At 37.6% G+C, this 23,207-nt stretch overlaps 1 protein-coding gene across 1 annotated transcript; it reads right to left on the bottom strand.

Moving 5' to 3' along the window:
* Positions 1-495: 495 nt before the first annotated feature.
* On the bottom strand, positions 496-22,410 carry NAA30 (N-alpha-acetyltransferase 30, NatC catalytic subunit). Its single transcript, XM_058739156.1, has 5 exons — positions 22,281-22,410; positions 21,232-22,000; positions 15,389-15,512; positions 13,545-13,600; positions 496-3,925 (listed from the first exon to the last, which is right to left on the bottom strand). Exons 2-5 carry the CDS (start codon positions 21,997-21,999, stop codon positions 3,788-3,790), a joined length of 1,086 nt encoding a protein of 361 aa, XP_058595139.1. The 5' UTR covers position 22,000; positions 22,281-22,410; the 3' UTR covers positions 496-3,787.
* Positions 22,411-23,207: the final 797 nt, after the last annotated feature.

Below are 23,207 nucleotides of genomic sequence, written 5' to 3'. Positions count from 1 at the left end.
TAAAAGCATGCATAACTACCATTTAAAGCTTCTCATGAGAATGGGGCAAATAGCCCAGATATTGCTCTATTTTACTTTGGTGTCTTAGCAAGGGGGCGGGGCGGGGGGGGGGGGGGACATTACTTAAGTACAAACAACAACAACAACAACAAAATAGTAAATTAAAATAAAAACAGTCTTAGGAATTGCTACCAAACAAGGACAAAAAACCAAGTTTCGGTTTTAGGCATGCAAAAATGCTCTCATTTGTATTGATATCTGATATCTGAGTGGACTAACTTTGAATACTTTTAGGAAAATCAAGTTCATGTTATTTTCAAATTTACTTTGTCAGAACACAAAGTAGATAATAATTATATATCACTTCTTCCAAATAATTCTTGTATGGGAAGCACGAAGTGGGGAGCTGAATAGATTGCTTTTTTTTTTTTTCTTAGTAGGTAAAAGCAGAACAACTCAATCATAAAATGCACACAGCTGTATCTAAAAGAAAAATGCAAACACAACTTAACCAACTTTATTTGACTGCATCTTATTTAGACAGCTTGCACATTTCAAATCCCATTAAATCTCTCTCTCCAAAAGGATATGGGACAATAGAAGAAAATTATGCAGCAATATCCAGTCATCAAACAGCAGTCCAATATTTTGAAATACACGTGATATTTTATAGATACTCAACTCATATCTGACGTCAATATAATTTATGGTTATGTTTTTACAAACCTGAAAGCCCTGTAACATTATAGCACTCATTTTAGTGATGTCATGGTGCACTGAAAAGTAACTCTGATGCACTACCAATTTGCTTTTATCTATGCTCCTGGAAAGTGATGAACTTCATGATTTTTAGACACCATAATAAATATACACATCCAGTCTTATACATGTCAGCCAATACCATAACACAGGGCAAGGTAAAGTTAAAACATGTGACAAACAAACTCCTTTACACAGATTTGTCAAGCAAGTAGGGAGGGTAATTGACTCAGTAAGTAGGGAGGGTAAAAAAACCAATTTTTAAATAATTTTACTTTTTTAATTTTGTTGGCTTCAACTTCAAAAACTACTGTCTGGTTTCTGATCTGTGGACTCCCCTAGAATAGTTTCATCCTAATGTAAGGGAAATTACAATCAGTCCACACATCAAAAAATGGTAGCATACCCGTTAGCTTCTTCAATACTAACATATATAGCTTCATGGTAGCATGTATAAAATGTTCAGCAGTACGAACTGCCAAACCAGTGTCAGTGGATAGTACAGTCAGTCTTTAAGAGGCAGCACCCCGTTAAAAGAAAGTTGCACCAATCTTGCTCAGTTTTAGCCAAGTGAACTCACGCTATCAATTTTAATGAGATTGTTTTAAGATTATATAAGAAAGATGAAAGCCCAATATCAAAAAGTAAATGAATGTTTGATGCTGCTTCAACTGGAATGGAGACTTAGTTTTGATGCTGGGTTATCATGCTAGACATTAAAATTTTAGTCTACTTAAGTAAACAATTTTTGTAGACCCAATTAAAGACATAAGGTAGACATTTCTGTTCAACATACACCAGGCTGAACAATACGGCAACCATCTGACTTTTTAGCCACATGGTTAAGGTCACGTTTACAAACACCCAGTCAGTTCAGCGAAACCTGGTCAATTCTGGGAGAAAAGGTCAGTAGAGATGGTTTCATTGACAACCCACCAAAACATAATGGCTGAAATGAAAATCTAGCATGTATCTATCTACTTTAGAACTGTCCCCATTAGGGAGTCAAGCAAACGTATGTTCATCAGCAATCATTACTAATGAATCAGCAAGTCAAATATAAAGTGGTGAGATAAAATTTGATAACCCTTTTAGTTCAGTTCCCTCCATATCAACAGATATGGCATCACTATGATTGGCATTCCTCTAAATGCTAGAGCCCAAATGACATTTGATCAAAGACATACTCAAAACAGTCAGCTGGAAAGCTGAGTATTGAGCGATCGTTATATTTTAACGCAATCAGTACTCTACCCATTAAACTTTCAAGAGCAATATAAAATGAAAGAAAAAGTTGACTTTAAAAATGAGGAACTATAAATGATCCCACCAGCAGGAAGATTTTATTTTCACCAAATCTGTGTATCTTTATTTTTAAAATACTTGTTACCATGTTCACTTTCAAGACACTGCACTGAGCAAGGAGCAGCTTTCCTTTAAAAAAAAAAAAAAAAAAAAGGCAACAAACTTTCCTGAAAGGGGGCTTTTACCAACTGTTAATGGAGGTAGGGTTTTTAAAAATACAGTAATTATAGCCATAAAATAAAATTCAAACCAAATCCTAGAACAGAAGTAAAGCATATCCAAATTAAAGAAAAAACAACATAGATTCCTACAAAACATTTTTCACAGAGAATCAATCTTTTTTTTTTTTTTTTATGGGTACCTAGGTTTTCCAGTTAAATTATCCATCACAGGTTTCCTGACTCAGTTGAAAGCAATTAATTTATAAATTTGTTACACTGCACAGATTGACCAAAATACAATGTAACTGAACATGGTGATAACTATTAAGAAAACCCATAAAACTCACTCCAAAAAAATATTCCAATTTTCCCTTTTGTTTTTCTGGAAACTAAGCAAAGCTTCCCCAAGAATTTGCTTAAATAAGTGAAAAGAAAATAAAATCAGTTTAAAATGGATACAATGAACCTTCAAATTTATTTCCAAGACCAAGAACCAAAAGTGAAACATTTTAAGAAATGGAAGCAATGTGAATCCAAATCAAGTGGGAAAAAAGTTCCAGCTACTTTGTAAAAGCTGTTCTTCACAGCTTAGCAATAATTTTGATTAAATAAAATCATACCGATTTACATTAATTTTCTATTCTTTTCCAAAAATTCCCTCACTCTCAAAAAAAAAAAAAAAAAGTGCATCCAAAACCCAGCAATTCCCGGCTCCATCAACTTTTCTCATCCCTTTTGAGTCATTTCTCAAAGATTTTCCAAGTAGATTCAACTTCTTACTGTAAGGAAAGAAGGGACTTTACAGTAAACCACTCTGTCACTCACCTGGAAAAAAGTATCCAAATTATAAAAATCTGAAATAATTTATTATCAAATTTAGAATTTAAATAAAAACAAGTTTGCTTGCAAAGGCCTGAAAGAAAAGGAAAAGAGAGCATGCATTCAAAAACTAGAGATGAAGACAAATATACTTATCTACACAGGCACTGGCAGACGCAATTTAATTGTTATCTTTACTCATTGTAAGACACACCCAACCCTACATAACATTTTTTTTCATTCACTAATCACTGAGGTACCAATATCCAAGAATGGAAAATTTAATATTGAAAAAATAAAACCTAAAATTGAAGCTTTTCCCCCACCCCCTTCAGAAAACTATGGCAGGTTTCATGTGAAATGTTAGTATACTTAGAGATTTTTACAATCTACATTGGCTTTTTTAGGAACAAAAATCATGTTCCACTTACTGGTTCTGTGACAAAATGATCACTGTGTAAATAACATTGTCAGCAGACTTTGCAAATGAACAAACAAATCTTGGCTATCAACTGGCACATCTTGCTGGTACCAAAAGAACTCTTTAAAACAATCTCTTTTAATTCAGAACAAATGCGCCATGCCAAAGTGCAACAAATATTGTGCGACACTCAATGAGACACTGACAGGTAAGAGCTGCATGGAAATTACTAAATCCACCTGCAAAGCAATTCTGTACAAATTGCATTGCATGCAAAGGTCGATTCTGCGTGGTTGGAAAGTTGTTCCTTGGTATCAGTTTCTCAACGCAGCCACAATTTAAGTCGCAGTGCATCAACTCCATTTAAATAGTATCTGAACAGCCTCTTATCTCGAACAAAACCAAGATTTTCATAAAGTTTCAAAGCAGACTTATTCGTTATTTCTGTTTCCAAAACAACCTTCAAAAAAAATATGAGAAAACTAAGTTATAATTTTATATATTTGAAATTAGCTTATAATTTTCTTAAGTCGACAAATCACAAAGTAAACATCAAATATTTAAGAAAAACATTCCATATCGGTTTTAAGATTGATGAAAACAACAAATGTTAATGATGTAAAGAAAGAACCCAGAAAATGGTCATCGTAGTAGTAATTTTCTCTTGGGGCAAGAGGAGGTAGGAATGTGGACATTTTCTGTTCTATTGATTTTTGTGATGTTTGGAATTTTTAGCAATGAGAATATACATTTTATACTAAACCAAAGATGAATTATTTCCCCGTGGAGAAAAGTAGTGTGACAAAAAGATGAAGAAAAGAAAAAAAATCAACAATACAAACTTTAAGAAAATACAATTTGACCTCCAACTCCTTACTCCTATATTTTCATTAATTTGTCGTCATTTATCCTGGCAACAACTACCCTATTTGTCTAGAATCTAGACCAGAATCTGCAAATTACGGCCCTGGAGCTAAATGTGTCTATTGCTTGTTTCTGTCAATAAAGCTTTATTGGAACACAACCATGGCCATTTGTTTACATGATGTCCATGACTCCTTTTTCAATACAAGGCAGAGTTGAACAGTTGCAACAGAGATCTATAGTCTGCAAAGTCTAAAATATTTACCCATTAGGCTCTTTGCAGAGAAAGTTTGCCAATCCTAGACCAAAGCTACCCAAACATTAGTTAACTGGATTGTAGACACCCTCCTCTGGAGTTTCTGAGTAGATTTGGGGTGGGGCCCAAGAATTTATATTTAAAAAAAATTGCCAATTGATGCTGATGATGCTAGTTGGAAAACAACAGTCTGAAACCATGGACTATACATTATGGACATCAACACCAAACAGAAGAACACATAAAATATTAACTTCTGAGTTGTTTTTAGTATTACTGAACAAAGGCCCTGACAATGAAGAACTGACACTTTTTGAACATTGTGTGATTTTCTTTTATTATTATTATTAATTTATTTCTACCTTCCTCTATCCCATCCTCCTACCTTTTATATACACAGCTCTATTTGCCTTTCTATTGATTCTCAACCTACCTCATTGAGAATTGTCAACAAAGTGAGCCACAGTTACTGTTGGGATGTCATAACCCTCAGGTGTTTGAAATGAGACAAAAAGGGCAAAGTATAATTAAACAAGGGTCCAAGTGAAGCCTATGAGTCACTTTCTATCACAAGCTACCAAAACATTTGACAACTATTCAAGTAGATGTAAATAATAGAGAAGAAAATGTACTTCATCATATCCAAAACTGAACTCATGATCAACTCCTCCTCAATTCCACATATCAGTAACAATGCCTCAAACCTGAAAACCTAGGAGTCACTATTGAGCTTCTTTCCTCTCTACCCACGCCCCCCCCCCATATACATCCAACCACTATTTCTCTTCTCTCTTAAATTTCTCAAATAACCTCTTTTCCTTCTATCCCTACTCATACCACTGTAGTCCAAGGCTGGCATCAACTTTCACTGTAATTACACGATACTCCTAACTCAAAAAGTCTCCCATTTTCTTTAAGTAGAATGATGTTCTTGTTAACCTCTGTTTAGAACCACTTACTGACTCCCTTTTGTCCTCAAGATAAAGTTCACAAATTATAGATAATCTAGGGGCACCTGGATAGCTCAGTCAGTTAAGCATCCGACTCTTGATTTCAGCTCAAGTCATTATCTCATGGTTTGCGAGACAGAGCCCTGCATCAGGCTCCACATTGACAGCCATGATCAGGCATGTCAGTCATTGACAGTCATGATCACGTGAAATTGTGATTTCACAATTCATGAGACTGAACCCACATCAGGCTCTGTGCTGAGCCTGCTTGGGATTCTTTCTCTCCCCCCCCTCTCTTTGCCCCTCCCACACTCTTTCTCTCTTTCAAAATAAATAAACTTAAAAAAAAGTTTAAAAAATAAATAAAGATAATCTAAACAAACTTAAAAGGCCCTCAAATTATGGCATCTACCTACCTCACCAACTTTGCTTTAGGTCTACCCCCTGGTTCTCCAATGATCAACACTAAACTTTCAGTTTCTGGAACCCACCTTGATCTTTCCCACCTTAGATCTTTCACATAAATTGTTTTCTGTCTGGAGGGATGCTCTTCCTGTCCTCTTTGCTTTTGGCCTTAGCTTGTTACTTCCAGACTGGATGGATTATCCCTTTCTTTTTATACTACCCCGCTGACCTCATTCAACATTTGATGAACATGTCATCTCTCCTAGCTGATGAGCCCAACAAGGGCAGGATCATGTATACCTCCTTCACAGCCATTTCCTGTATACCTAACACTGCCTGCCAAATAGAAGGCTCTCAGATATGTTAATTATATGCATCCTTAGCACCTTTCATTATATTACACACATTACTTAAATATTAAACAAAAGTATTATTAAACTTTTAAATGACCAAAGGACTTAAAGAGAAAGCATCATCTTAAGGCAACTGAGCAAATCACATGCTAAATCTTAAATTTTAAAAGATCTAAAAACAGGTAATTAATAATTCAGGATAAAGAGAAAATGTTCCTAGGAAGGAACATTTGTCTTATTTCTTTTTAAGTTTATTCTGAAAGAGAGACAGACAGACAGACAGACAGTTCTGTGCACTGTCAGCACAGAACCTAATGCAGGGTTGATCTCACAAATTTTGAGATCATGACCTAGGCCAAAATCAAGAATCAGATGCTTAGCTGACTGAGCCACCTAGGCACCCCCCTAGGAAGAACATTTAAAGAAATGTTGTACAGCAAACAAGCTGGTTTAAGATAAGAATAAAAGTCAACAATTTTTCTCTACTCTTAAAAATATGGAAATTTAGGGGCGCCTGGGTGGCGCAGTCGGTTAAGCGTCCGACTTCAGCCAGGTCACGATCTCGCGGTCCGTGAGTTCGAGCCCCGCGTCGGGCTCTGGGCTGATGGCTCAGAGCCTGGAGCCTGCTTCCGATTCTGTGTCTCCCTCTGTCTCTGCCCCTCCCCCGTTCATGCTCTGTCTCTCTCTGTCCCAAAAATAAATAAAAAACATTAAAAAAAAAAAAAAAAAATTAAAAAAAAAAAAAATATGGAAATTTATTTTTTAGTAATGTATACCATCTTCCAGTCTGGGACAGTCCAGTCTGATCAATACAGGTTTTCAATTTTGAACAAATCTCTTGGGTAACTCCTAGAACTCTGTTTTAGGCCTCCACCTAATTACAGCTAAAATGTTACATCAAAACAATATGTGAAGCAATAGAAGTACAACTCAAAACTTGGAACTTGATTTCACAGAAAAAGGAGTGACAGGTTTGTTTGTTTTCTTTAAGCTAATATTTACTGATGGCTTACTAAATGCTATGTAAAGCATTTATATGCATTGTCATTTTATATCCATTTGTGATGTTATTTTCATAAATATCCTATGAAATAGATACGATTTTTCTCCAATTAACAAATGAATGAAACTCAAGGCCACCAGTAGTGCAAAAACAGACCAGACTCCATATCTGAACTAGACCTTATAATATCCACTCTTCTGTGCCTCCCCCTGATTGTTTCCCCAGAGTAAACCAAAGTGGCAATGGAGATCTAACCTACTTACGACACAATGAAGGGGACCTAAGTCCATGTTCATTAGTATTTGGCAACTGAAAATATTAAGACACATCTGAGGCTAACTATGGCTACATAAATACACACTTGAGGTGTGGTAAAGAGTTGAATTCGCCTTTGTTGGCATCCTAGCAGATGAGTGAAATACAGCCCAATTACACAGACATGGAATTATACAAAGGGCTGACCTTATTTAAAACCAAAGGACAGTCTCGGTACACTCACATTCTGTCAATAAAGAGATCATCTGACAAAATAGGAAATGTCAGAAAAAAGTAACTTTTTAATACTTAATCACTTAAATTCTCTTAAGTTAAAAGAGAATCTGGGTTTACAATGAAAACTCAGTATGAAACTATTCGTTTAGTCCACATCATGGGAGTATTACATAGGAAGCCAAAGGATAATGAGGTTATTTTGGTCCCAAAGAAACTTGGCAAAGTTGAATTCTACTTAACAGAAAAAAAAGATTACAGTGAAGTTCCACGGATTCTCTTAGCAACAAACCACTGTCAGGATAAGCCAAACTATTACAGTTTAGAAAGCCTTTTTTAATATTTTAGGCTGGAACTGCTGGAGAGAGGGCAAGCTGTTCACTGTTAGAACCTAAACACTAGCTTATCATCTGGCACTTCATAGACCTTATACTGACACTGCTGAATAAACTTTATTGTTCTTCATAACATTCCTTTAAGATCAGAATTACTACCACATTGCATACACAAAGAGAAAGACTATAAAAAGTTAAATGACTTGCCTACAATCACACAACTACTAAGTGACAGAAGATGAATCTAGAACCCAGGATTCTCATACCCAGTTCTTTAATTAGGACAGACTACTCGATCAAAAAATCCTTATAGTTTAAATAACTCCATTTTACTCTGTTCTTTACCTAGCAGCCTCTGTTTGATAGCCAAAATAGATTTCCGGCAAAACTAAAAATGTTCAACATATAATTGTTAAACATAGAAAGCTTAAAAGTCACCTTCGTACATTATCAAAAAATAATAAAAATACCTGATATATATTTATACATAACTAAATACCATATGTATTTTGTTACTATGTAACAGATTACTGGTTATGCTAAATTAGACCACTGTTGGTAGGAATGTAAATTGGTACAGCCATCATGGAAAACAGTACGGAGGTTCCTCAAAAAATTAAAAATAGAACTACTGTGTGATCCAGCAATCCCACTTCTGGGTATATATCCAAAGGAATCAAAATCAGGACCTCAAATAGGTACTTAGTATCAAATATATACTCCCATGTTTATCACAGCATTATCACAACAGCCAAAATATGGAAATAACCTATATGTCCAATGTCTGTCAACAAATGAATGGATAAAGAAAAGGAGCATATACAAACAATGGAATATTTTTCAGCCTTAAAGAAATCCTACCATTGTGGCAACATGGATGAACCTGGAGGACATAATGCTAAGTGAAACATATCAGACATAGAAAAATACTGCAGGATATCACTTATATGTAGAAACTAAAATAAACTCATAAAAGCAGAAAGTAGAATGGTGGATCCCAGAGGAAATGGGAAGATGCTGGTCAACTAAAAATGTTTAAAGGTCACATAGAGCACATTTAAACTCAAGAAATGTGGTGTATTCTCATCATATAGGAGTTAATTCTGAGTATTGACATCACAGCAATCATACTTTAAATCTAAAAAAAATTTCTGAAATTTAAATTCCCAGAGATGAAGACTTCAAAAGGACATCTATAGATTAAAGGTAAAGCACTGTTCATCATGCTGACCAATCACCCCATTCTAATTTATTTCAGGAAAAAAGCACATAAAAGTAAACAGTCACTGTGTGGGTTATTTTAGATATACGAATCCTACTTTAAAAATAACATTCTAGGGGTGTCTGAGCGGCTCAGTCAGTTAAGCATCTGTCTGACTGATTTCAGCTCAGGCCACGATCTCAGTGGTGAGAAGGAACCCCACACTGAGGTCTATGCTGGATATGGAGCCTGCTTAGGATTCTCTCTCCCCCTATCCTTCTGCCTCTCCATGCGTGCATGCACGTGCTCTCTAAGTAAATAAATAAGACATCTTAGAAAACTCATTCATGCTATTTGTGTGTATTTTTCTTACTATTTCCCCTAATGTAATACACAAAGCCAAGATGCTTGTCCTAGTAGCCACCAGTATGGCAGCAAGAGCATGTGTGGGTGTAACCAAATTCAAGCCAGATCAGTAATATGGGTAATGCATTTCTCATTCATGAAGCAACAAATCCCCTTGTTTCTTTTTTTAATGCTATAATTTTTTAGACAGCTCCAAATATACAGCAAATGAAAAACATCTTTTAGTTATGCTGTTTTAACATGTCTAATTCTGACATAAAAAGTTAGGAAAGTCATAGTAAGGCAAAATGAAAATATCTATTAGATCAGGAGAGTCTTTCATTATTATTTGAACAAAAACATGATCTACATTTCAACTCTGTGATTACTAACTTTGGTTTAATATGCTGTGAAATTATTTTAAAAATGACAAGAGCAACCAAGAGCAATATAAACTCAGCTCAAGGTCACAAATTCTACAAATAGAAGAGAAAGTAAAAATTGACTGGATGTGCATGGTAAGGCTTCACAGAGATTTCCAAATATCACTTTCTTTACAGGTGCATAGATTTAAACATTTCTATCTTTATAAGAATAATAATAAAAAAAAACAGTACAACCTAAGTAGTAGAAAATGTAATTTAAATCCCTTTTCAAATGTATTTCTGATAATTTGTCAAAACTCCTTAACACTTGTAAAGAAAGGAAGGTTGGCCTAACTTAATAAAAGTAAAATTACATGTTGGTTACTTCAAAATTGGTCACTGTATCCTTAGAGAATTAAAATTTCAGTTTTCCTCAGAACAATGAATTATATATGACTGTTTTTATGTGCGATTTTTTTTTACCAAAAGGTACTTTAACTGATTAATAATGCTGTAGATACTTTTTTTTTAAATTTTTAATGTTTATTTATTTTTGAGAGAGAGAGAGACAGAGTGTGAGTGGGTAAGGGGCAGAGAAAGAGGGAGACACAGAATCCGAAGCAGGCTCGAGGCTCTGAGCTGTCAGCACAGAGCCCAATGCGGGGCTTGAACTCATGAACTGTGAGATCATGACCTGAGCGGAAGCCAAACACCAAACCGACTGAGCCACCTAGGCACCCCTCCCTGTAGATACTTCAAAAAATTTTACTATGTACAAAAATAAGATAACTGCTCTTCCCAGAAAGCTTATAGAAAGCTCAAAGAGAAAGACAAGTTAACAATTATGCAAGTCGAAATTCACAAGTACATTAAAAAAAAAAAGAGGTACAGAGAAGATGCTGGTGGCACAGAACTAATTGGTCAACCATCATACTCTATCGCAAATGCCACACTAAGTACTAAGAATACAGCAGTAAACAAGAAAAGGCATCTCTGCTCTCCACAGTGGCTAAGGCAGACTCTGAACAAGTAAATTTCAGTGAAGTAAATTTTACAAAAAGAAACGTTAAGAAAACCACAGAAACTACACAATTGATTCTGTCCAGAAGGATTAAGGAAAACTTAAAAAAATTGTTATTGTATTGGGTCTTAAACACTCAGAAGTAGTTTAACAAGTAGGAGGGCCAAAAAGCTACCAGGCCTAGCAAACACATCAGTGAGAAAGTAGTTACAATGGATTGGAGGGGGAAGAAACCAAACCAAATGGGATGAAATGGTAATAAAAGGAAGTGGAACCAACAAACACAAATTAACTACCAAGAATTAGAAGAGAGAGGGGGATAGAATTGTTGCTTATATAGTTTAAAACTCAATGAAAGGGAGACTGAAAGCCTTATAAGAAGTAAACAAAATTCTAACCCTGCATAGAGCAAATCCTTTATCTGAACAATATGGGACACACTAAATTTTGTTTAAAACATGGAAGAGTTAAAAACAAAACAAAACAAAACAAAAAACATGGAAGAGTTCTTTAATTCAAAGGCAGAGTAATTCAAACTGCAAAAACGTAAGTTCATGGAACTATCCCCGTTTCAGATTAATATTAAGTAAAACTCATTGCTTCAGAAGAAAATTCAGAACAAGATCTTCAGGCCCACAATGAAAAGAGTATTTCTACCATAAAACGTATCACTAATTTAGGACCTAACTTTGGGACTAAAACAATATAACCCAAATCTCCGTATCATTCCCCAGAACTTTCAAAGAAACACCAATACCATTTAAACATTTGCTCAGTTAAGGTAAGGCACACACCCTGTCTCGCAGGTAGTGACTAGGATAACTCACAAAACGCATAGCTATAAGGAACATAATACTCCTTGTTTATAACATCCCTGCTCACTGGAAACCACTCTATTCAGGAGCAGTAGAGGATCAAAACATGGTCTTATCAACCCAAAGATTTCTCCAAATTCTTCAGCAACTTTTATGAAGCTTGACTTCTCTTCCTGATGAGCTACACCAGTGTGACTACGGTCCAAACAGATCAACATATGCAGTCCAATCCTCTTCTGCAAATTTTAGTTACATTAAAATGGTCAGGGTCACTGCATCTTTTACTTCTTGATATTAATAGCTGTGAATTATAGGAGATCCTCCACTGTATGTGAATCATTTTATTTGAAATAACACTGAATGCCCTGATATCTCAGGATGACTTCCTCCGTGCTACCCAATGTATCTGTAGGCCTACTCATACAACCATTCTTTAGTGTGGCCTGTCGGAATACAAACTAATGTGAACAAGGAGCATGAGAATAGTCTAGGGTAAATCTCTGTATTCTGACATGGAGACACGTTCACGAGACACTGTTAAATGAAAAAAGTAATTATTGCAGAATAATAATTATGGTTTCGTTTGTATAAAGAAAAACTATTACACAGCTAAGATGTATGATTAGAATGTGAGGATACATATTTAAAGTTTAACAGTAGCTATAAGTGGAAAGAAGAACAAAGCATTGAAGAGTGTGAGGACAGTGAAGGGACTTTGCACCCCCAAATATACACATACATATAATGGTTAATGAGTGTGTATAAATTTTGTATAGAAAAAAACCCACCTTAAAAAATTATCAAAACAAGTTACAAACTTTTGAGGAAAAATTACCTAATTTCAAGTATTTTGAGAACTCTCTAAGGCACATTTGCCCTCTAATAACAAAGACAACTGTCCCTTGTAACGTTCATAAAGTTACTAGCATCATACAACTTTGTTCCTTCATAGTCACCATTGCTATATTAAAAACATCTACACTTCTCTAGTTTATACTTATTCTCTTCCACCTGAAACAGTAAATTGTAACATTCCCAACCATCACCATTAGTTATGGAGCACTCACCATGTGTATGGCACAGTGCTGTAGGATACCAAAAAATTTATACCTGTGGTTAGGCTGTACAAACAAGCTAAACAGAAAAGATGCTCTTAGGTTAAAACATAGACAGGTCTAATTTTAAAAGTGGTTGTCTTTTTTTCTCCTTAGCCTTACCATTAGCTAATGCTGATTTTTTTTTTTTTTTTCAAACATGAAATGTCTTTCATATGAACTGACAGTTGGCCCATAGATTAAACAAAAAAAAAAGTTATTTAGAGAGAAACTAAGGCCAATATGTAAGGAAATTACAGTAAGATATGTAATAAGAGCCACCTTAAATGACTTAACTGATAACAAATCCTCTGAATACCAATTCCTCTGAATACCAATTATTTACTGAAAATGTCTAAGATTTCACCTTTATGTTTTGACAAAGAACAAATTTTAGCTCCCATTATCATCTTAGAATTTGTTCTAGGTCAAAACTCAAGTGCTTTTCACCACAAGCTACAATGTTATAATAATAGTTTGCAATGAAATTTGCAATACAATTTATTGTGGGATATTTATTTAAAAACCAAACTGATAAAATACAGACTAGGAAAAAAGGTTTTAAACATTTAGAAAGACTTACCTCATCACAGTCTCCTTCAACCATGGCATATATAGCTTTCTTAACCAAGTTAGTACCTAGAATATAGATCTGAGTATTAATGAAGGAAAATTTAGTTGCTTAAGGATACCTAAATTATCGTATTTATAAGCACAGAAATATCAAATGCTGGGTTCTACCTTGAACGCAGACAACAGACTATCTTAAGTGAGAAAAAATTCAGATTTAAACTGAGAGCCCAACAAACCTACATATAGTAATATAAGTTCCCTCTTAAAAGACATAGCTCCTTAGGCATCTCTTTTTCTCAGGTGTAATTATTTGCTCCAAGCAGGAGTTTGTGCTCTTCTGTTTGAAAGTAAGAGAAAAGGGAAAAAAGAAAAAGGCAAGATATGGTACGGCCAGAACAGCCCAGGAAATCCTTGAACTAGCCAGAAGCTACAAGACCCTTGGGCCAATCTTGCCAAAGATCACACCAGAAACTGCTGTGGCCCAGAGTGGACCCAAGACACTGGGTTGGTTCCTACAAACCTTCCAGTGAGTCCGGGCATTCCCAAATGATGCCAGTGGGGTCTCTGTAAATGTCTAGCTAAATGTATCCTGGTTTAGGGTCAGATACACGTGGTACATTAAAGGGAAAAAACTGACAAATCTGATTCTAAGAAAACCAAATTGTTAGGAAATCTCTTCATTTTCAAACCATGTACATGAGCAAGAACACATTACATGGGCCAAACAAAATGTCTGAAGGTCAGGATGCAATCCTCAAGCCACCAGTTTCTGCCCTCTGAACTAGACAGATAATTGCCTACCATTTGCCATGAGCTCTTATCAGCTCTTTTCAATGCATCACTATAACAGGTCCAATTCATTAAAAACCCCAGCAGTAAACTCTAACACTGTAAAAAAATAAGTTGGTTAAATCTAATGTATTAAGTCAGCATACTCACAATGATTTCTCATGACCTCTCAGACTGTATGAAACTCTTAAATTGGACAATACTACTCGTATTTGAAACAACAACAACCACAAACTACAAGTGACAAACTGCTAGTAATTAAATACCGGAATAGGCATCAATTCTTCTTTCACAAATACTTACTTAGCTTCACTAGATCCCAGGATTTGACATGCTCTGACAAGTGCTCAATCCCCCATCCCGAACAAAGAGCCAGTAGGTCCTAGACACTAGGACAGTAGTTCTTAACCAGGCTTATATCACAGTCAGCTGGGGACACTTCAGTCCTACTTCTAACAGGACACACAACATTCTCAGGAAGAGAGACCGAAACATTTGTTTTTAAACCACCCACATGATTCTAATGACCATTATAAATCATAAGTATAAGATTGACTGAAAATGCCAGGAAAAGTAGACCCAAGAAAGAGATGAATTTGGGAATAGTAAGAAACAATTCTCCTGGTCCTCCCTGAATTGCTAATATAATGTTTGAGGACTAGAACTAAATAATGGTAACAATTTCTCCTTAATTTTTCCTTGAGCTCCACTTAACCCAAGTATAGACAGCTCCTAGAGGGCTGTGATCAAGTGCCCCAAAATGCTATTAAGAGCTGCAGTACGTAGTACAATGCAAAGCATTTTGAATGGGATCAAAAAAATGTCTGGAAGTAAAAACTGATTCACCTGTTACTTATTAGAAAGATAATTTCTCAAACAAAACATTAATAAAGAAAACAATTCATTTTAGGAACATTTTGAAAATATTTTGAAATAAAAATAACCTTAATTTTCTCCCCTTAGCTTCTTTCTCATTTCTATACATTTACATTTAAGTCTTTTGCTTCAAAAAACAAAAATGAAAATAACTTATGCATTCTTTTAGTGACATAATATTTTCCTTACCAATGCCATTTCTCCTGTACTTGGAATCCACGGCTAACATGGCTATATAACCTCTGCGGAACATCTTTTTGTGCATATCCAACTTGCAAACGATGGCACCTACACACTCCTCCCCTACCATGGCCTTAAAAATAAACAAACAGTTATGAAGAATACATTGCCGTCAGGTACCGCACAATTACCCAGGGAAACAGCAACCAACCACTGGTCAGCATTTTTGAGGAAAGAAGAGAGAAGAATTCTAGTAACAGAGCAATCACAGAAGTTTCAGAAATCTAAATCCCAGAACTCCTTCAGAAGTTCCAGTTTTAAAATCTTTCAACACTGTTTAGGGCATAAATGTCTTATGCTCATTATCAAAGCCTGGGGGGAAAAAAGCAAGATTTCCACAAAGTTAATACTCAAGTACTTTATAAGAGGTGCTTATAATTATTTGCAATAAAGACCTACATATTTAAGATTTGGGGAGAAATACGTGAAAGTAATTTTTTTAAGAAAATGTCTCTTCAAAAGAAAGAAAGAAAATGTCTCTTCATTAGGGTATAAAATACTGTGAAACTTATCAAAGTACTATAAACTTAAATGTAATTCTAACAAAGTTTTAGTGAAGGACAGAACACCTAATATTTATACTACCTGACAGTAGGGTTCGATTTTGAGCAGGAAAAAAAACAAAAACAAAGACAAAAAAATGCAAACGACTTTCACAAAAAAAGATGGTTATTAAGGTATTCCTTGGATCCTCCCCAAGGGTTTTTGTTAGTGAAGGACTACAAAGACTAGATATTCAATGGTCTAGTCACTCCCGACAATGTCATTATCACAAAGCTCAAAGAATATCTAGAACTTAAAACCAGAGCTTCATATTAAAGTGAAAGCTTTAATTTTACGGAGCTACTTTAATAAAAATTTATGTCTTTCCAGAATATTAAAGGTTAAATGCTGAACAAATGCTAATAATCCCCCATTTTTATTAAGATTTCCAGTGTTACCATTGAAAATAAGTTTTTCAAAAGTTCTGTCACTGATGAAAAGTTCTAGTAATACTGTATTCTGGTAAATATCAATAGGGCAATAGCTTTAATTGTTTAATAATGTGTCAGCTAGTTAGAAATATTTGTTTGCTCTAAAGAGCACTCATTTAAAAAATATGAAAACTTCAAATTATCTCTTAATAAAATAAAATTCCCAGAAGAAACTATTTCAACAGCAAAAACCAGGAATTGGTTTAAAAAATTTAAAAGCCCATTTTACACTTAATTTTAACTTAATTTTGATGTGACATTTAATTCATCATTCTGTAAAATGATTAAAAAGACTTTTTTAAACTGTGAGAAAAATCTTTTAGATAATTCCAATCCATTTCACACAAACCTGAACTAGGTCAGAAAAATCCTTTTGAAGGGATATTAAATTGAATAATCCACTTAATTCATTTCTGTTTTATCACACAATCCAAAACTATCTTGGACAATAAACCTCTAAAACTGTTATTTCCATTTTCATTCACAATAAATCAATCTGGTTCTGTAAAAGCTGTTTTCAAAAACTAAAATTTCTGGGGCACCTCGGTGGCTTAGTCAGTAAAGCGTCTGACTCTTGATTTTGGCTCACGTCATGTTCTCGCAGTTGGTGAGTTTGAGCCCAGCGTCAGGCTCTGCACTCAGAGTGCAGAGCCTGCTTGGGATTCTCTCTCTCTCTCTCTCTCTCTCTCTCTCTCTCTCGCCCTACCCAGCTCTCACTCACACTCTACTCTCTCTCAAAATAAATAAATAAATAAATAAAAACTTAAAATTTCTTTATGAAATAATAGCTGAAATACACACAAAAGTGGCCTGGTTGAACAACTCTGACAGCATTTTCTGATTTTAAAATAACTCATCTCAAATATATGTGGTTGTGTATACATGTATGTACATACATGTTAGGCCCAAAAGTACATTTTAAAACTTTTTTAAGTAGGCTTCACGCACAGCATGGAGCCCAACGTGGGGCCCAAACTCACGATCCTGAGATCAAGAGTAGGACATTTAAATGACAGAGCCATACCCAGGCACCCCACATTAAAAAACTTTGTGACCTAAGGTTGTAAATTAGGGAAAACGGAAATCTATATAAATCTATGATATAAAACTGTAGGACAGCTACATTTCACAATAAACCATCTCAAAGAAGAAAGAATCAAAACCACTAGACACAATACATTTGGACAATACTTCCAAATTGGATAGGAATTTCAAACAAATCTTCTTTTGACCAAGGTAGTAAAAGGCGAACAAAGTATTTTATCAGTTCATGCTTGGACTAGATTGACTCTTCCTAATTAAGAATATGTAGGAGCAAAAATCAAGTGGTACTCATCGTAAAAAAATAAAAGCCCAATGTGGCACCTGGGTGGCTCAGTCAGTTAAGCGTCCAACTTCCACTCGGGTCATGATCTCATGGCTCATGGGTTCGGGCCCCACGTCAGGCTCTGTGCTGACAGCTCAGAGTCTGGAGCATGCTTCAGATTCTCTGTCTTCCTCTCTCTCTGCCCTTCCCCCATTCATGCTCTGTCTCTCAAAAACAAGTAAAAAATGTTAAAAAAATTTTTTTAAAAATTACAAAAAAATAAAAGCCCAATATATAATGTACTCTTACTAATAAGATATTCATAGTGAGGAAGGCCTACCCTGCTATTTTTTCCTGAGAAACTGCTGATGAATATGTAAGAATTACTAAACTGCTTATCAATTTTTCCAAATAAAAGCTTCTCCACATATATTTGGAAGTCATACTATTAAATGTGTTCCTTTTTCAAGGATGGGAACTGAAAAAATCTTGGCAAGATTAAGACTTAACTCTACAAGGCCAATTGCTTGTCAATCTACAAAACTTGAAAACTACAAGTTGTATGAAATAGAAATTCCCAAATTCCAGAATGCTATACATAGGAAAACAGAGGAAGCCAGAAAGTTAAATTTAGAATAAACAGAAATACTATAGTACATCACTGGTAATAAGTTTAAGAAGTTCAAAAAGGCACTAAAAGATAAAAATACCATGAACTCAAAAATGGCAAAGATATATTAGTTAAGAACAGAAAAATTGACAGGGTCTCCCATTTGTATAGTACTCTACTATCACATCTGTTACAATTATTAGAAGAGCCATAAGAAACTGTCATTTTTGTTAGTCAGGTTTGGTCAAGTGCTGGCAATTTTCTACGGAAGGTTCAACCTCATACATTCCATTTGATCCATTACAGGTTATATATAGAAACCAAAAACATTTTGGAGGTTTTTAATCTCTTGAGATTATTGATGTTTGCCAGGACAATTTAACTTGGGGACACAATGATCTTCCCTGAAGATCAAGGGTATGTCATTTTTCAGATTCTTACTTATTTCCATAATGAGAGGTCAGGTAAAGTTCTAACTTTACCTCTCTGCCACTAAATATCTGAAGCTTTTTTTTTTTTTTTTTAAGATTTTATTTTTAAGTAATCCCTATATCCAACTTGGGGCTCAAACTCACTACCCTGAGGTCAACAGCAGCATGCTATGGGGCACCTGGGTGGCTTAGTTGGTTAAGCATTCGACTCTTGATTTCAGCTCAGGTCTTGATCTCATGAATTGTAAATTAGAGCCCCATATCAGGCTCTGTGTTGACAGCATGGAGCCTGCTTGGGATTCTCTGTCTCCTTCTCTCTGCCCCTCCCTGCTGGCTCGCTCGCACTTTCTCTCTCTCCCTCAAAAATCAACATTAAAAAACAAAAAAAGAGTCGCATGCTCCATGGACTGAGCCAGCCAGGCACCCCTAAATATCTGAAGATTTAAACATTTTTTAAGTCACTCGGGTCCTTAATTTTTTTTCATTAAAAAAAAAAAATGAAGTTGAGCTAGATTATATTTAAGACCCGTTAGAGTTCTAAAATGATATGATTTAAAATAAACATACACACTTATATTTATTTTAAATTGTTCTTAGAGGAAATTCAAATTTTTTAAACGCCAACATAAAGGTCCCAATTCTAAGTGGCCTCTGATTAACTATTGTTTTCTGTTCCATATCTCCAGATACATACTTGCGCTAATAAATCTTAGATGTCAACCACTTGTACATATCTCAATTTCCAGATATTCAGAATTTAATATTAAACAAACTATTAAGAACTAAAGTACAAATTAGCTGGCGAACTGGAAGGAGTCTACGTAAAATCAAAACTAAAGTTTAATATTAGGTTTATCAGAGTCGAAAATGGAAGACAAGTTGAGAGAGGTCCAGGTAATATCAGAACCCAAAGCTGACTAAATATTTTTTTTTTTTTCAAAGCTGACTAAATATTATATATACAACTATTTTCTGTAATTAATAGAAATACATATTTCAATTTAAGGTTTGACTCAGTCATATACTTTTGTCGGTAAATTTACAATTAAATCAATCTACAATTTTTAGCAATTACAGTGGCATTTAACGACACATATATAGTGCTATAAAATCATCCCCATATTCACTGACATAGGCATGTCTTAGAACTTCTATGTTGATACAATGGTTAGAATCCTGTAAGAGCAGTTTTGTAGAATATAAGATAGTTCCTACAGTTTAAACAAATATACTAAATTGAAGTTTAGCAAAGTGAACATAGAAAACAGCAGAACTACCATTATCTACAATTCTGAGGTTATATTTTTAGATTACCACCAACATACAGAATCAGAATCAGAAAGATGGATTTCTAAAGAACTGTCATAACATCTTGGGGGGATGTGCAACGAAGTGCTAAGTGCAATTACGTCAATGCTAAAACATAAATAGTAGTAGCTTCTCCCTTTACATAGCAAAAAACATGTCTTAAAAGCATGTTGCCTTTCTTCGGTGAAATTCAAGAAATAAAATGCTTGTGAGGACACGATACAAAACATACCTCCAGTTACTATTTAAGTGAAAGGTTTCAGAATAAAATTGGTCAATATTTTTGGGAAGAAACTATTGGTATGGCCAGTACTACATAAATTAAAAAAAAAAAACAAGAAAACTATTTAGCTTGTTTCATAGCCAAATCTTTTTCACTTACATGGAAATCAAAAAATTCTGTCAACTGTGCTTTACACAGCCTGTGTCACTATTAATATGTACGTATATGGATGATCAGTTTCTTAAAGGAAAAAATGAGATTAGTAACAGTTTCACACTTAAGTTTCCTACATTCCACAAAACGGTATTTTGTTCGAGCTTCAGGGTCTTTCAGCCACCAGAAGTGTTAGTAGTGCCTTCTACAATCTAGCACCAGAAAGCAGGCTGGCTACAACTGCTAATTGTCCTGAATTGTCCTGTCGAAGTAAAAGGAAACAATCTCCATAATTACAGAAAACGCTTGTAAGATTTAATTCCCCAATGTGGCCACAGCAAGTTTACTGACAATCATGTTCACCAAAACATGTTTATGCATACACTCTTCCCTGATTACGGCTGTAATTGAGAGATTAATAAAGCCTGTATCCGAACAGAACCATGTTCAAATTAAATGATTGCAAAGTGCTTTGAGGATGAGGGAGGGTAATTAAAGACGGTTAAACATGATTATAAGCTAATATAAACAGAATCGAAGACCCCCAACATGCATCATACAGGCTTGTTGCATTTACATAAGTACCAAGTTAAGCCAGATCAAGAAGTCTTACCTTCAAAACAGTTTCATTAAAAAACTAGGAGTGTGGACACGCACTTTACATCATGTAACGTACTATGAAACGCAGAAGTATACATCCACTGCCACTCTCAGCCCTCACACTCCCTGCCCTGCACGGCCTGGATCTCTCTGCTGCGTTCACCCTCTTTGCATTCCATCCACTTACCAAGAAGCACAGCTGTGGCCAGTTGTGGATAAAATATCTATAGGTATAAATGGAGTAGGGTTCAGACAGATCTTTGGTGATCAGTCTCATGATATCGGGCATTTGTAGCTCGGATTCATATCGGACATAACGTATCGTCCGATCCTCCCCAGGCTCAACCTCCCGGCCTGAGGGGCTTCTTAAACTGCAGCCGGCGGTCAGGGATGAAGACAGCAGCCGCACCTGCTCATCTTCCTCCTCCTCCTGCTCGGTGCCCTCCGCCAGTCCATTGCGGGCCGCCGCAGGATCGCTCGCCGCCACTGCCTCCGCCGGGATGGGGAGCGCAGTTCTTCCATTATTGGGGAGGCAGTGAGGGGGGCTCTCGCCCGAGTGTACCCCAGCTCCTTTTGTTGCAGTCGCTCTGGGCCCCCCGTCGGGGGTGGCCGTGGTCGTGGCCGCCTCGGCCGCGCTCAAAACCTTGCTCTTGAGAGAGGCGGCCGCCCGGAGGTGCCGCAGTTCGGGGCTGATCAATCCGTTGAGCTGCTGCTGCTCCTGCGGCGGCTGAGGGCAGCGGAGGCACGGACGCCCCTTGGCCGCCGCCGTCGCCTCGCCGCCCGCCGGGCTCCTGCCGCCGCCGCCGCCTTCGTGCTCCTCGTCGTCCTCCTCGTCCTCGCTGCAGCAGGCGAGGGCGGCCCCCGCCGGGAAGGGACATCGGGGCTCGGCCGCCGCCGAGGCCGGAGGTGCTGGTGGTGGGAGGAGGCTGCTAGGCCCAGGCGGTACCTCCGCCATCCTAGAGGCGACACAGACCGAGAGGGGAGGCCATGAGACCCCGCGGACGAGCGCGGAGCAGGGAGGGCGTCGGGCGGGGGGGTGGGGGGGGGCGGCGAAGGTGGAGGGGGGGGAAACAAAGGCAGAAACCGTCCCTCACGGAGCAGCCCCCCCCAATTCCGCGCCCCCCCCCGCCCTTCAGCGCCGCCCAGCTGTTCAGCCGGCCACCGTCCCCGTCCGCCCGCACCCATCCGCTGGCCCTGTCACCCCCGGCCCCTCCCTGTCCCCTCCGCGAGGCTCACCCCGTACAGGTCCCCGCCGCCACTGCCGCCACTCCTCTTCCTCCTCAGCCGCCGCCTCCGCCGCCGCGGCCGCCTCCACCGCCGCCAAGGTTCACACTCAGCCGCCGTCGCCGTAAAGCGCCTCGGCTGTTACCCCGGGTAAAGTTTCCTAGGCCTGGCTTTACGACACTTCCCTGCCTGCCGGCTGCCGGGGCCAAGGGAAAGGGGCGTGGAGGGAGGTGACCTGTGGAGGGGCGGGGACGAAGGTGTCTCCTGTGGGCTCTGGGGGAGGCTGCGTGCTAATGGGTGGGGCTGTGGGGCGGGGAAGTCGCTGAGGGCTTTGGAGTCTCCGGCGCCTAGTCCACTGTCCTCGGCGTTGGGATTCCTCAGCCCGCGGAGCTTGCGACGCAGGACCGGGGAGAGATAGGCGGGACGGGCGCTCCCTCTCCCAACCCCGTCGCCCCCACGGAGCTGTCGCGAAGCCCGCCCGCTTGTGGCTTGTTGACCACGCCACTCTCCTAAAAATGCTCTTCCTCAGCAGTGCTACCTTTGCCCTGACCCGAGGAGCGGCGGGGGAGGAAGGCAGAGAAAGGAGGGCGGTTACCCGAGTCCCTTAAAAATGGAGCAAAACAGGAGAAAATCGAAAGAGACAGGAAGTTAAAAGCTGTTGAAAACTGGTTTGTTTGCAGTGTGAATTAAGTTTAACTACTCTGCCCCTTTGAGACCAGAGACGGTGGACAGATAGTCCTCTTCCTCTCTCCTTGTCCCCTTCACTCCGCCCAGGAATTTAGAGGTAAATGTGATTTAAAGTGCTAGACAGATGCAAGCACGCCTGGGGAAGAGTTAGAGATGGTGGAAGAAAGTGGCAACGTCTGGTAAAGCACACTCCTAAACTTGTGACACAAATTGTCACTGGGAAAGACACGTCCTGAACCTTCTCCCCAGTCA

This window comes from Neofelis nebulosa, chromosome 7, assembly GCF_028018385.1.
Source record: "Neofelis nebulosa isolate mNeoNeb1 chromosome 7, mNeoNeb1.pri, whole genome shotgun sequence".
Classification (NCBI taxonomy): Eukaryota; Metazoa; Chordata; class Mammalia; order Carnivora; family Felidae; genus Neofelis; species Neofelis nebulosa.
Note: the sequence above shows the minus strand (reverse complement) of the source record. Positions and strands in the feature narration are given on the sequence as shown.

Bases quoted from the DNA above. Each gene is read 5' to 3' on its own strand.
- NAA30 (XM_058739156.1), bottom strand. From the start codon at position 21,999: ATGGCGGAGGTACCGCCTGGGCCTAGCAGCCTCCTCCCACCACCAGCA. The intron at 15,513-21,231 runs GTAAGTGGATGG...TTTATTTTTAAG, and splicing joins GGCCACAGCTGTGCTTCTTG to GCCATGGTAGGGGAGGAGTG. The intron at 13,601-15,388 runs GTAAGGAAAATA...TCTATATTCTAG, and splicing joins GTACAGGAGAAATGGCATTG to GTACTAACTTGGTTAAGAAA.